The 13,998-nt window shown below is 43.9% G+C and overlaps 1 protein-coding gene across 1 annotated transcript in view; it reads left to right on the top strand.

Annotated features, from left to right (window-relative positions):
• Positions 1–2,317: 2,317 nt before the first annotated feature.
• LOC106571875 (plexin-D1) overlaps positions 2,318–13,998 on the top strand; it is a 114,484-nt gene continuing 102,803 nt past the window's right edge. Inside the window, exons 1-4 of the mRNA XM_014145393.3 lie at positions 2,318–3,688; positions 9,084–9,260; positions 13,007–13,138; positions 13,818–13,918. Of these exons, the coding sequence (XP_014000868.2) occupies positions 2,459–3,688; positions 9,084–9,260; positions 13,007–13,138; positions 13,818–13,918 (1,640 nt within the window). The 5' untranslated portion in view covers positions 2,318–2,458. The remainder of the gene's footprint in view (positions 3,689–9,083; positions 9,261–13,006; positions 13,139–13,817; positions 13,919–13,998) is intronic.

The following is a 13,998-nucleotide window of genomic DNA, read 5'->3' as shown; positions in this document are numbered from 1 at the left end:
TCGATGGCGGTTAAGAAATCGTTTAGGACCTTGAGCGTGGCTGAGGTGCACCCATGACCAGCTCTGAAACCAGATTACATAGCGGAGAAGGTGCGGTGGGATTCGAAATGGTCGGTAATCTGTTTGTTGACTTGGCTTTTGAAGACCTTACAAAGGCAGTGTATTATAGATATAGGTCTGTAGCAGTTTGGGTCAAGAGTGTCCCCCCCTTTGAAGAGGGAGATGACCGCAGCTGCTTTCCAATCTTTGGGAATCTCAGACGACACGAAAGAGTGGTTGAACAGGCTAGTAATAAGGGTTGCAACATTTTCGACAGATAATTTTAGAAAGAAAGGGTCCAGATTGTCTAGCCCGGGTGATTTGTAGGGGTCCAGATTTTGTAGCTCTTTCAGAACATCAGCTGACTGGATTTGGGAGAAGGAGAAATGGGGAAGGCTTGGGCGAGTTGCTGTGGGAGGTGCAGTGCTGTTGACCGGGGTAGGGGTTGCCAGGTGGAAAGCATGGAAAGATTTGATTTGATTAGATAGTTCTACCCCCTAACAGACACACACACACACACACACACACCCTTCCATGAGGTGTCATGAAAAATCGAGGGTAACCAGAGTGCAGCACTCCGTCACACCTCTTCAGTAATATCTGATCCTTGACAGCCGTGACCCATGATATCGCGTCTCTCCCCAGTCTCTCTCCTCAGTCCCTTCCCTTCCCTCTCACTCTTAGTAGAGATGAGGGGTTTTCGTGGGTGTGTTGGAGGATGTGTGTAGGCGATATGTGTGTGTGGTAGTCTTCCTCAGAGCGATCAGTGAGCTGGTTCCTTATCATACCTCTTTCCTGCCACTCCACACTGTCCAATTAGATGAGCGTGTTTGTGGGCAAACGTAAACACGCATAGGCCCCGGTGGTGCTTATCAGCACAAATAACAGCACCAAGTGGTGATGGGAGGCGTGCACGGAACTAAGTGGGACAGAACAGGTCCCCTGTGACCGCTGGCCGCGAGAGATCCAGCAAGGCATTAGTGCACGAACTGGCATGAAGCATAAATTGGCGTATTTCTCACTCACTCCAGAGATTATTCTCCCTTCCACCTTTCTGATCTGTCTTTGGGTAATTGTATTTACATTATGTGGGCCCTTGAGAGAATGTGGGTAATCCAAAAGATGCACTCCCAGTCTGCGCTGTCACTTTTTGTATTGATATCCCACTGAAATGTTGCATGTTCTCTCATTGCAGAGCTGTGAACAAGAAGCACTTCATTTCTGTAAAAAAAAATGAAACTTTAAGCGTCATACATTTTTGAGAGGTGCACATGTGTTGCGTTTGAATATTTATGAGGCAGAGATCCAAAAGCTAAATAGATGTGAATGTCAAAAAATGGAAAGGTGCAATGCGGTGCCCATCTGGTAGCACTTTCACGGTGCTTACCCCACCATATGTGCACAGAGCGCAGACGGAGCCCTTTGCAAATCTGCATAACTAATCTGAGAACCACTGGGCACACACGTCAGTTTAACGTTTAGTTTTGATTTACATTTTATTAAGTTATCAACTAACGTGTATTCCACATGAACTCAACAAGAAATTTCACCATGTCAATGGAATTAGGTCAAAAATATGAAATCCCCTTACGTTGATGATTTTTTGCAAATCCAATCAGTTTTTCACACTGATTCAACGTCATCACGTTTATTTTTGGGTTGAAATGACGTGGAAACCAAGTTGATTCAACCAGTTTATGCCCAGTGGGAAGGGGCCACTGGCCACAGGATGTGAGAGCAGCTCCCGGCATCAACCCTAAGAGGAGCAGAGCACTGATTTAGGATGACAGGCTACATCAACTGGGCTATCTAAATGTAGTAGTCTGTTGTAGGTTTTTATTTTAGAAAATAGGCCCAGGCTATATTTTCTTCTCACATTATTATTCCCCCTCAAATCCCTCTCAAATTATTATTCTATTTTGATCATTTTGGGATTATTTTGTTATAGTTTTATAGATAGATAACTAATTAACAGTAATTACACCATTATTGTTCTGCCTTGGTGTGTGGATGTCTATTACGCAAATAGCCTACAATTAGCCTACCCTAACCACTCCAATAAACTTTGACTGAAACAAATCTCACATGATGAAATTCCAAGACGTATAATATTGAGAAGAATGAATGGGAGGATTGAGGAGTGCAGCTGCTGGGCGCGGGGCTGCGGGGTGGAGTGGGCAGAGAGAGGGGCAGCAGCAGAAGACAGCTCTGCGCTCTCAGCCCTCCTCTGCTGTGCTCTGATGTGCGCTGCGCTGAGAAAAGGAAGCACGACTCTCTTATCACGTCACTCTGTGTTAAGGCGTTGAGCAGGAAACAGCCTTTCCTCTTGGATTGTCGCAGTAGGAACAAACACAATATTTTTTTCCTTACTCAATGCACCCCTCGGCACAGAAGACGCGGAAACCGGCCAGAAGGAAAAATGCCTCCTTCAGAGAAGATAGTTGTTCTGATTTTCGGCGTTTTGGTGCTGGAATCGTCCTGGAATGCACAGCACAGCCCATGGCTTGCCAGCGCGCTACAGATCCAACAGGCGTTCGCCTCTCCAAATCAGACCAATAACTTTGTGGTGGATGAGGTGAGTAGAAAAGTCTACCTGGCTACGGTAAACATGGTCTACCAGCTTAACAGGACCCTGAGCGTGGAGGTGGAGAAGAGAACAGGGCCGGTGGAGGACAACCTGTTGTGCCATGCGCCGCAGCTTCCCCAAGCGCCCTGCGAGCACCCCAAATCCCTCACTGACAACTTCAACAAGCTGCTCGAGCTGGACCGGGAGCAGGGGGTGCTGGTGGTATGCGGCTCGGTGTACCAGGGCTTCTGTGAGCTCAGGAAGATGGAAAATATATCTCAGATAGCGGTGGAGTTTCCCCCTCAGGGCGAGAAGACCGTGTTCCCCAGCATGCTGAATATCGCCGCGAACCACCCCAACGCTTCCACCGTGGGGCTCATCTTCAGGAGCCATGGGGGGAACACCCGACTCCTCGTTGGGGCCACTTACACCGGCGTCGGGACCACATTTTTCCCCAAGAACCACAGCAAGGAGGACCTGCGCTTCGAGAATACACCCGAAATCGCCATTCGGTCCCTGAACATCAGTGATTTATCTAGGCTGTTCACCTATGACATCAACCCGTCCGAGGATAACGTCTTCAAGATCAAACAGGAGGTGAAGCAGAAGAATAAACTAAACTTTGTCCATGCCTTCATTCAGAAGACCTACTCTTATATTGCTATCAACAATGACGCGAAAATGGGCCACAAGGAGAGCCAGCCGAACAGCATCCTGGCCAGGATATGCCTGGACACCGAGAACCCCAGAAAATCCACCTCGGAGAGCCGTAAACTCACTGAGTCCTTCATCCAGATGCCGCTCCAGTGTGGATATAACGGGAACATCTACAACCGTCTCCTCTCTGTTCACCCCGCGGAGATCCACTCGGGGACCGGAGAGGGGCTGGAGTCGTACTTGTTCGGAGTGTTCACCAAATCAGACAGAAAGTCTGCCCTGTGTGCGTTTCGGTTCTCAGACATCGAGGAGGAGATCCGTCAGGGCCGGAGGAACTGCTCCAACTCCCCCAGCAGCGAGGTGCAGGTGCTGGACAGCGTCATTCAGGGCTCGGGCGCAGCGTGCGTACACAAAGGGAATCTGGTGGTAAGTGAAGCCTGAAAACTATCATTGCATTTTGTTTTAAACTTTAGTGAGATTTGTAGGCCTATTCATATTTTTGAGACTTGGTGGGAACTCATTTTATTTAATTTGATTTTGATAAAGTTAGGAGCCACACGTGCATGGAACGCGATACAAAAAAAATCCGAAAGATGTGGGTTTATTGGACTTGCTACTATAGGCCTGTATAAATGAATTGGCAAAATCTGTTGCTTTTGGCAACAGAAAGTTTTAATAATGAATCACCCCATATCATTTCTATGGGAAAAGTTCCTTGTCATGAGCGCGCTCAGGTCGGTGATTGTGTGCAGTATCTGGTTATGGGAACAGTGCGGGGTAGGCTACTTCTGTTTAACTCTCATCCGCGCCAGCGCATTCAAGCTTTCGGCCTCTACTGGAGACGTATAATGGACATGTTTTTTTAAGTAAACGATACTCAACAAGTTTTTTAATTAAATGTAGGGTAACATTATACTTTTTCCACAAGGCAAGCTGATTCGTTCTCTAGGAAAAGGTAGTATCATAGCCCATAATCATTATTGAGGTTAATCTGTATTCAATGTGTCAAATAACATAATACATGCTCTTAGATTAGGCCTATAAAAAATATTTTACGTACATAATTTAGGAAGAAAAATGTATTCTTATAGATCATATATATAAAGGCTATTACTTTCACACTATAAATCCCCTCTCATTATTTAAAGGACCCATAGTACTCAAACAATGTGTCTTATAAAAGGTATTTATGCAGCTTGCAGCTTCTGAGGAGTGCTGAGAAATTCCACCCTACCATTGTGTTGACAGGCAGGTCATAAAGATGCTACACTGCAAATCACGGTGTTGGGGTATATCTGAGTGCTGATTCTAGTGGGATTGAAATTTACACCACCTACAGTGAATAAATGAAGTGTCATTTGAATCACAGTTCAATCACTGAATCACAGTTGAATCACCACCTTGTGGTTTTATTGTTACTTGGCTGTGTTGAGTTAATTTCCATGAACTCTCCGAGTTAAAATTACCAGAAAGGGGGTTTATTATCACATTCCCTGGTATGCTTTGTTGCAGGTTGCTTTTTAGAATAGTTTGTTTTAATATATATGTTTCTGCATGCACATTGATTGTTTAATTTGTTTTATAGCCAACCACACAAAATTAAATAACATACATTATTCTAAACTAATCCAATATGTAAGTGGTTGGACTTATTTCACCCATTATTGAGATGGTTGTTCCAGTTTAGATGGTTTAGGTAGTCTCATTTAGCAATCTTCCCACCTTGGTAGTCATTCTAACTGCAGTTGTGTGTGATTAAAAGTTCCAATTGTTAGCTATCCTAACTGGCTGGATTCCAATTTAAATAACACTTTGCAAGCCAGAATAATATGACATGCATATATGACCTGCAAAACAGGAGTTTCAGAACATTGTGTTAGTATAAAACTAGGCTGTCAGAGTATGGTATTGTCAAAAAATGTACTGTCATAAAAAATCTTGACTTTATGATAAAATATTCACTTGGTGAAGATTGTATGATTAACAGCAATCGAATGCAACAATCATGTCTCTGTCATTAACAAACACAGTCATTGGTGGTACTGGTACCTCTAAAATTCCCTCGAAAGGCACCCTGGGAAAAAAATATGCAAATAAGGCTTTCCACCCAACAGTGTTAAAACCAGTGGAGAACGACTTCCCCCTCTCATTGAAGCCATATGAGTTCAAGGCCAACCTCGGTACTGCAGGCATTGTTAGCAGAAAACAGGATTCCCCCATTATAGTGAATGGAAAAATGGCAATCTTTGTGCAAAGATTTTTTAGAAGACAATCATGCTGCAAATAATTACTTTTAATACACCAGATCTATGTCCTCGAACTGATTATTTTAAAATTGCACACAGAAGAAGTTGTCAGCCTGCAGTGGTCAGCCTTCAACTTCAGTTACTCAATAAGAGGGGGCAGCACTTAACCAAAACTTGTAGTGTCACTTCCTGGAGTAGCTCAAACTGCGCATGTTCTGTCTCTATGAGACACCATCTTAACCCACTTCATTTGGTTTCAAAATCCTTAAGAGTCTTCATCTTGTGGCTATGGCCACATCACAGCCATGATAAAAATGTCATAACACATGGCCTCTCATGTATTATTGCTTAAATGACTCACCTGTTTGTAAATTGAATTAACATAATACAGAAATCCCCATCAAAATACGTCAGGTTAAGCTACAGATTTTTATTTTGTTGGCATGGGCTGTGTCTCAATCCACCACATCTGTGTTGGAAAGTGGCAGAGCTACTGCGCTGTTTGTCAGACCAGGAGACATCCCGAAAATCAGTCTTCCCACAAAACCTTTGTATTGTCCAAATGGCCTACTAACTAATATGACCACTCTATGGAAAGATGAGACTCTCAGGAGCACGGTGGTGGTCTCCGTTTTGCCCGTCTGAAGTCGGTACTGCAGATGTGCCAACTTCTGTCTGTAGTGTCCAAACTATTTTGGGCTGCAAACTAATATGAACCCACTGTACTAACCCACTGTACTCTGTTTGCTTCCTCTCTCTTTCTGTCTCTTCCTCCAGCATGCATTGAAGCCTGCCTCAGCCTCAACACTGAGCGCCACATCACTTTCTTTCTCAGTAGCCTAGTCTGTAAAGCAATGTTATTATGAGAACTTAGTAGCCTAGTCTGTAGAGCAACGTTATTATGAGAACTTAGTAGCCTAGTCTGTAGAGCAACGTTATTATGAGAACTTAGTAGCCTAGTCTGTAGAGCAACGTTATTATGAGAACTTAGTAGCCTAGTCTGTAGAGCAACGTTATTATGAGAACTTAGTAGCCTAGTCTGTAGAGCAACGTTATTATGAGAACTTAGTAGCCTAGTCTGTAGAGCAACGTTATTATGAGAACTTAGTAGCCTAGTCTGTAGAGCAACGTTATTATGAGAACTTAGTAGCCTAGTCTGTAGAGCAACGTTATTATGAGAACTTAGTAGCCTAGTCTGTAGAGCAACGTTATTATGAGAACTTAGTAGCATAGTCTGTAGAGCAACGTTATTATGAAAACTTAGTAGCCTAGTCTGTAGAGCAACGTTATTATGAGAACTCAGTAGCCTCTTTCTGCTCCTGTTGAGGCATCTCCACTTAGCGTTAGCTTCTTACTTCATCCTTCTAGCTGGCTAAGTAATAGGCCTGGTAGCCAGAGCCCTTCAACGTTACTGCAATAGAAGTCTCTGCTGTCAGCTAGCCACCTGACTAACTAACATATCTAAGTGACTATTTACCAGAGTCAGTGTATGTTTGTTTGGGGATGTCTGGGAAAGGGACGGTTTTAAAATTGCCTTTTGTTCGGCATCTTGCAAACACACTATCAACAGCGTCTCTAGTTCCCTACTTGAGCCGACTCTCAGCTGGGACAATTCGTTTCACGTCTCAAACCCTCGGCCTGTGCCACGACATGGCGGAGTTAGACGTTTGAGAGAGTGGTGAATGTAATGATCAAAAGGCAAATCCGTGAGGAAAATCCAGTGGACGCAGGCGAACATAACAAACAAACCACTGTTTATGATTCTACTTGTTCGCAAAATGCATTCGCGATTAGAACCAATGATTTATATATACACATATATACTCACAAATAAAATAATTTTGAACAATGCTGAGAGCAATATTTAGATGTTGACACATAATTGATATTATTTTATCCAAAATACACTGCTCAAAAAAATAAAGGGAACACTTAAACAACACATCCTAGATCTGAATGAAAGAAATAATCTTATTAAATACTTTTTTCTTTACATAGTTGAATGTGCTGACAACAAAATCCCACAAAAATAATCAATGGAAATCCAATTTATCAACCCATGGAGGTCTGGATTTGGAGTCACACTCAAAATTAAAGTGGAAAACCACACTACAGGCTGATCCAACTTTGATGTAATGTCCTTAAAACAAGTCAAAATGAGGCTCAGTAGTGTGTGTGGCCTCCACGTGCCTGTATGACCTCCCTACAATGCCTGGGCATGCTCCTGATGAGGTGGTGGATGGTCTCCTGAGGGATCTCCTCCCAAACCTGGACAGTCTGTGGTGCAACGTGGCGTTGGTGGATGGAGCGAGACATGATGTCCCAGATGTGCTCAATTGGATTCAGGTCTGGGGAACGGGCGGGCCAGTCCATAGCATCAATGCCTTCCTCTTGCAGGAACTGCTGACACACTCCAGCCACATGAGGTCTAGCATTGTCTTGCATTAGGAGGAACCCAGGACCAACCACACCAGCATATGGTCTCACAAAGGGTCTGAGGATCTCATCTCGGTACCTAATGGCAGTCAGGCTACCTCTGGCGAGCACATGGAGGGCTGTGCGGCCCCCCAAAGAAATGCCACCCCACACCATGACTGACCCACCGCCAAACCGGTCATGCTGGAGGATGTTGCAGGCAGCAGAACGTTCTCCACGGCGTCTCCAGACTCTGTCACATCTGTCACGTGCTCAGTGTGAACCTGCTTTCATCTGTGAAGAGCACAGGGCGCCAGTGGCGAATTTGCCAATCTTGGTGTTCTCTGGCAAATGCCAAACGTCCTGCATGGTGTTGGGCTGTAAGCACAACCCCCACCTGTGGACGTCGGGCCCTCATACCACCCTCATAGAGTCTGTTTCTGGCCGTTTGAGCAGACACATGCACATTTGTGGCCTGCTGGAGGTCATTTTGCAGGGCTCTGGCAGTGCTCCTCCTGCTCCTCCTTGCACAAAGGCGGAGGTAGCGGTCCTGCTGCTGGGTTGTTGCCCTCCTACGGCCTCCTCCACGTCTCCTGATGTACTGGCCTGTCCCCTGGTAGCGCCTCCATGCTCTGGACACTACGCTGACAGACACAGCAAACCTTCTTGCCACAGCTCGCATTGATGTGCCATCCTGGATGAGCTGCACTACCTCAGCCACTTGTGTGGGTTGTAGACTCCGTCTCATGCTACCACTAGAGTGAAAGCACTGCCAGCATTCAAAAGTGACCAAAACATCAGCCAGGAAGCATAGGAACTGAGAAGTGGTCTATGGTCACCACCTGCAGAACCACTCCTTTATTGGGGTTGTCTTGCTTATTGCCTATAATTTCCACCTGTTGTCTATTCCATTTGCACAACAGCATGTGAAATTTATTGTCAATCAGTGTTGCTTCCTAAGTGGACAGTTTGATTTCACAGAAGTGTGATTGACTTGGAGTTACATTGTGTTGTTTAAGTGTTCCCTTTATTTTTTTGAGCAGTATATATATATTTTTTATCATAATTGCCTGCCTGTCTCTCTTCCTGTTTATTGAGATATTTTAAACTGACTCAAAGTTTGATCATTGGCTATTTGTCTCTCTATATCCATCTGTCAGTTGCAACCGGAGCAGCTGGACTGTGGAGCAGCCCACCTGCAGCACCCACTGGCCCTACAAAGGCCCTTGAGGGCCACACCCCTGTTTGAGTCCCTGGGCCTCAGCTCTGTTGCCGTGGATGACGTACATCACCACACTGTGGTGTTTCTGGGCACCAGCACCGGACGACTGCGTAAGGTCAGAGGAACTGCTTTATTGACATCCATTTTTCTTTCAGGAATAGTCACATTTACCAAGAAGAGAGAGCAGTTTTAGATGTTATCAGAGAAGTGTAAGGTGTACATTACAATAGATTGAACTGCAGGGAAAAGTGCATTTAAAAGGTAATGAATAAAGATGAGACATTGCTAACATGAGAAAATAACGTAGAATTACTGTAGGTCAAAAAAGGTGCTTTAAAATGCAAGGAACTGTAAAAATGAAAGATCACATCTGAGCAGGGTGAGGAAAAGTGTACAGAGTTGAGAGAACATTTGTTTTATGTGGGTGTCGCGCTCACACACGCTCGCACAAGCAAACACACACACACACACACACACACACACACACACACACACACACACACACACACACACACACACCACACACACACACACACACACACACACAGACAGACAGACATAAACACACATGCTGTGAGAACACACAGAGCACATAATCATGGGGTATGGGGTATGCACATTGGGTAAACACCAAACCACTTTTACTCAGTGGCGTAAGGACATAGGCAGACAACCCAAAACACATCCAAAACCTAAATATACAATTAGGCCAGACAATTTGGACACACACACACACACGCATATGCACTCGCACACGCACGCACACACACAAACCACCTTAACCACCACCATACCTCTGGCATAAACATAAAAAAGCTGACAGAAAGCTCTTTTAGGAGGCCTAAAACAAGACATCATCCAGCAACATATTTCTGAAGTTTAATGCACACAAAAAAATACATTTGAAAGGGCAATATCTCATGCCCCCCCCCCGTGACCACATCTGGACACATAAAAAAAGTACTTTTTCATTCACAATGGCTGAGGTGGATTCATAGTTCATCACTTTATCTTTAACCTGAAGCTTCACCCACCAGGGTTTTCCTTAGCCGGTAATAGCTGTTTTTTTTTACAGATAAAACATTTGAAAAGCTGATAAATAAAATTGACCCTGCCAATTATCCGGGAGAAGAAGAACAAATCCCATTGCGAAATAATGCTTTTTAGCTTATTCATTGATGGAAATACCAGTTGTTGGAAATACTTTTGACTGGTCATGCTTATCGGTCTATAGATTCATTTGCATAATTTAGTGGAATTAAATTGGCGGGTGTGTACAGTAGGCTAGGCTATATTCGTTATGTATCTTTATCATGCCATACAGCATACAGATACAGAGCCTGCTGCTGTTACAGCATCTCAAACAGCAAATGGAAGACAAAGGAAGGCAGGCTTCATCAGCAGGGTTCATCAACGCGTCACACATCACTTTGCAATGTGCTGGAGGCAGTATGCATTTTGAAAACTTTTACTTAATTGTTTGAAACGTGAACGTTTCACTACATATTATGAGGCATGTCGTACCTTGCTTCAAAGTAGCCTAGCCAATATTAGACCATATCCTTGTAGGCAATTATTTTATATATATTTTCTTTCGTTGTCTAGTAGCAAAAGGCACAATCCTAGTTATAGCAACCCATGCTAGATCTTTCCTATTAGATCTCCTCTCTTTCTAAATTCAAACAGATATTTTCATCTCTGTCACATGAAACCGCTCGCATGTGCGGTTTGCTTTTGACAGTGGTGCTTTCCCTCTAATTGCACTATGGAACGAACATTCATGCGTAGTCTACCGCCTTGTGCGAATTGCTGCGCTTATAATGTGAAGAAATAATAGTTTATCAACATTTTCAACTAAAAGTTCTGATCTGTTGCATCAGCCTCAATGCTTTTTAACTTGTTTTTTATGTAGCCTAGGCTTATTAGTTATATGAATTTGGGATCTATCATCCCAAACTGTCCCAGAGTCTGTTTGGAATAGGCTATTTCTTTCTCAACAAGCTGAGAAATAGAATAGGTCAACTTTTCTACTATGTGGGATAGTAGATTGATATAGGCTAGTGATGTTGCTGTTGGTTACTCGTCTTGTTGGCTGAGGAACAGTAAATGTGGACAGGTATTCTAACATCTTCAAAGTGTGCATCAGAATTTCTGTCATTCTGAGCACCGTGGGTGGACGCTCTAATCAGGGTACACACCCAATGCGTATGTGTCCGGTACTTTTCTCAAATGCTGCCTGCGCCGCATTTTCCTAAAGGAAACCCTGGTGTGTGTGCGCAAGTGCATGTGTGTTTTAATATGGAGTGTGTTACATGTGGCATATATGTATGATGCATGTGTTCATGCTCAAAACAGGAGGTCTGTGTGTTTTATGCTGTGTGTGGGTGTGTGCGTGTACACATTTGTGTGTTTGTGTTTGTCCTGGGGGCAGCACTGTAACAGAGGGTAATGCTGCTGTTAGTGTGTGTAATGTGATTCTGTCTGTGAGCTTGGCTCAGGCGGAGTAGTAGAGTACATGGGAACAGGGGTAGAGATTGAGTTAGGCCTCTGCTACTGGGGGTGGGAGACCCTCAATGAAGTAATTACAGACATTTTTAACCAAGTCTCTCACTACAGCAGCACTGTCTCTCTATTTTACTCTGTCTGTCTCTCTTTCACTCCCTCTCCCTTTCTGTCTCTCAGTCCACTATCTCAACCATAAAAAGGGTCCTTTGATTATATTGTCAACAAACACACACTCTATCCCCCCCCCCCCCCCACACACACACACACACACACACACACGCGCTCATAGAGAGAGCGCTTGGAGCAGCTGAGTACTCCTGAGTTGAATAGAGTCTTTCATCTAGTGGCAGTCAGACAGGGGAGAGAGAGAGGCAGTGAGTGACCTGCCAGTATACAGCAGGTGTTTTGTTGTTTGACCTGGCTGTACCCAACTCATCTCCACCTCTTCACAGCTCCCTGCTATCTGCCCAGGTGTGGGCTATTGGGGGGCTCTATTGTGACCCTGTATGTTTGATCTTTATTGGCGTGTGTGTGTGTGTGTGTGTGTGTGTGTGTGTGTGTGTGTGTGTGTGTGTGTGTGTGTGTGTGTGTGTGTGTGTGTGTGTGTGTGTGTGTGGCACGTGCCTGTTTTTATAGGTGTTTGTGTGTGAAAGTTTGTGCTAGTGCTCATGCATATGTGTGTGTGTTCGTGGGTTGTGTTGTGATTGATCACTAGAGAAGCAGCCGAGTCCGGGACTGTCACCAGAACAATCTCTGTCTGGTTTCCTCAGGATGGCAGGATGTCCATAGAGCTGAGACAGAAACCACAACAATTCTCAACAAGAAGCTTTCTCACTGTCTGTGTGACATCAAGTCACATCCTTAGCATTTATTTGTCTGTGGTCTATGGATCACTGTGTGTATGTGAGTGTGTACGAGCAAGATTCCAAAGACTTTATACTTTTTGTAAAGAATTGTGTGTACTCTTGTGTACATCTTACAGTGTGCCTTTTCTCAAGAAGTGCTTTGTTAAAGGACTTAATATAATTTGAGTATTTTCAAAGTATCGAGGGTGAGTTGTGTTGGAGTGGACTGAAGTGCCTGGTTGCATAACCCCTAAATCACACCCCAGTGAAACTGTGAGATGGCCAAGGTAATGAATCTGCTTAACTCAAAGAAGTAGCCTACTGCACATCAGCACCGCCAAGTAGTGTGCCTTTGTGTAAATATTACATGTATAAACACAAGGTTTATATAGTCTGAAAGAATGAAATCCATTAAATAAAAAACTAGAATCACTGGTAATCATGACTTAAATTGTTACCTAACTTGTTACGTGTCTTTGTGTGTACTAAGCACTCTGCCTGTCTCCCACAGCTGACCCTCCTGAAGAACCTGACCGTGGCCAATCAGTGGGCTCTGAAGCTACCAGGCGGCGAATCAGTGCACCACATTATGACCTTTGACCCCATAGACAGGAACTACCTCTACCTTATGACCTCTCACCATGTAAGGCTGTGGGATCAATACTTTCATCCATCAACTAGACTCAGACTTATTCATGTTCTCACTGACAATGGCATTGGTTTAGTTTGTTTGTTTGACATGCCTTTCGTTTATGCATTTTCCTGGTTTTGCCTAGTGAGTAGTCATATTTTTTATGAAAAACAGATGTTATTTAGCATTTATTACAAGTTTCTGAATAAGTGATATTATATCCCTTCACTTCACATCAGATAAATACATTCAGAGATAACAATTTAGAGAGATAACAATGCATTGCCTTGTCAGATGTTTTAGGAGAATGTGGTGGCACCTTGTCTAAAAGTGTTGTATGTTAAATAATGCACAAAGGTTATGAGTCAACCGTGCAAACTGTTTGTGGAAGTGGGGCTGCAACTGGAAAAATTGGTGTGAGAGAATGAATGTCCTTCCTCTAAACAGAGAAATACGTACCTATTCAACATGATAATATATTAGACAAAGAGTGAGAAAGACACCTTGCATGTGTGTGAAAGCCAGGCGACAAGTTATGCTTAATAAACATGATAAGACCTAACCATGTGTGGTCAGTGTGTATGGCAGTGTGTAAATGCACAAAACATGCTAAAAGAGATAAGGAGGTGTGAATAATATACTGTATTATGTACAGTGTTTTGAGTGTCTGTATGTGTGCTTCTGTCAATAGCTCCTGAGGGTAAAGGTAGCCACATGTAGCCAGTACAGAACATGCAGTGACTGTCTGGGGGCCGGCGATGCACACTGTGGCTGGTGCACACTGGAGAGCAGGTAAGAACCACGGCCACCCATGTAAACCAACCAATCAATCCTCAGTTTAGTAAGGCGCAGTGGTTTAATGGTATAACATG

Source organism: Salmo salar, chromosome 15 (assembly GCF_965601325.2).
Source record: "Salmo salar chromosome 15, fSalSal1, whole genome shotgun sequence".
Classification (NCBI taxonomy): Eukaryota; Metazoa; Chordata; class Actinopteri; order Salmoniformes; family Salmonidae; genus Salmo; species Salmo salar.
Note: the sequence above shows the minus strand (reverse complement) of the source record. Positions and strands in the feature narration are given on the sequence as shown.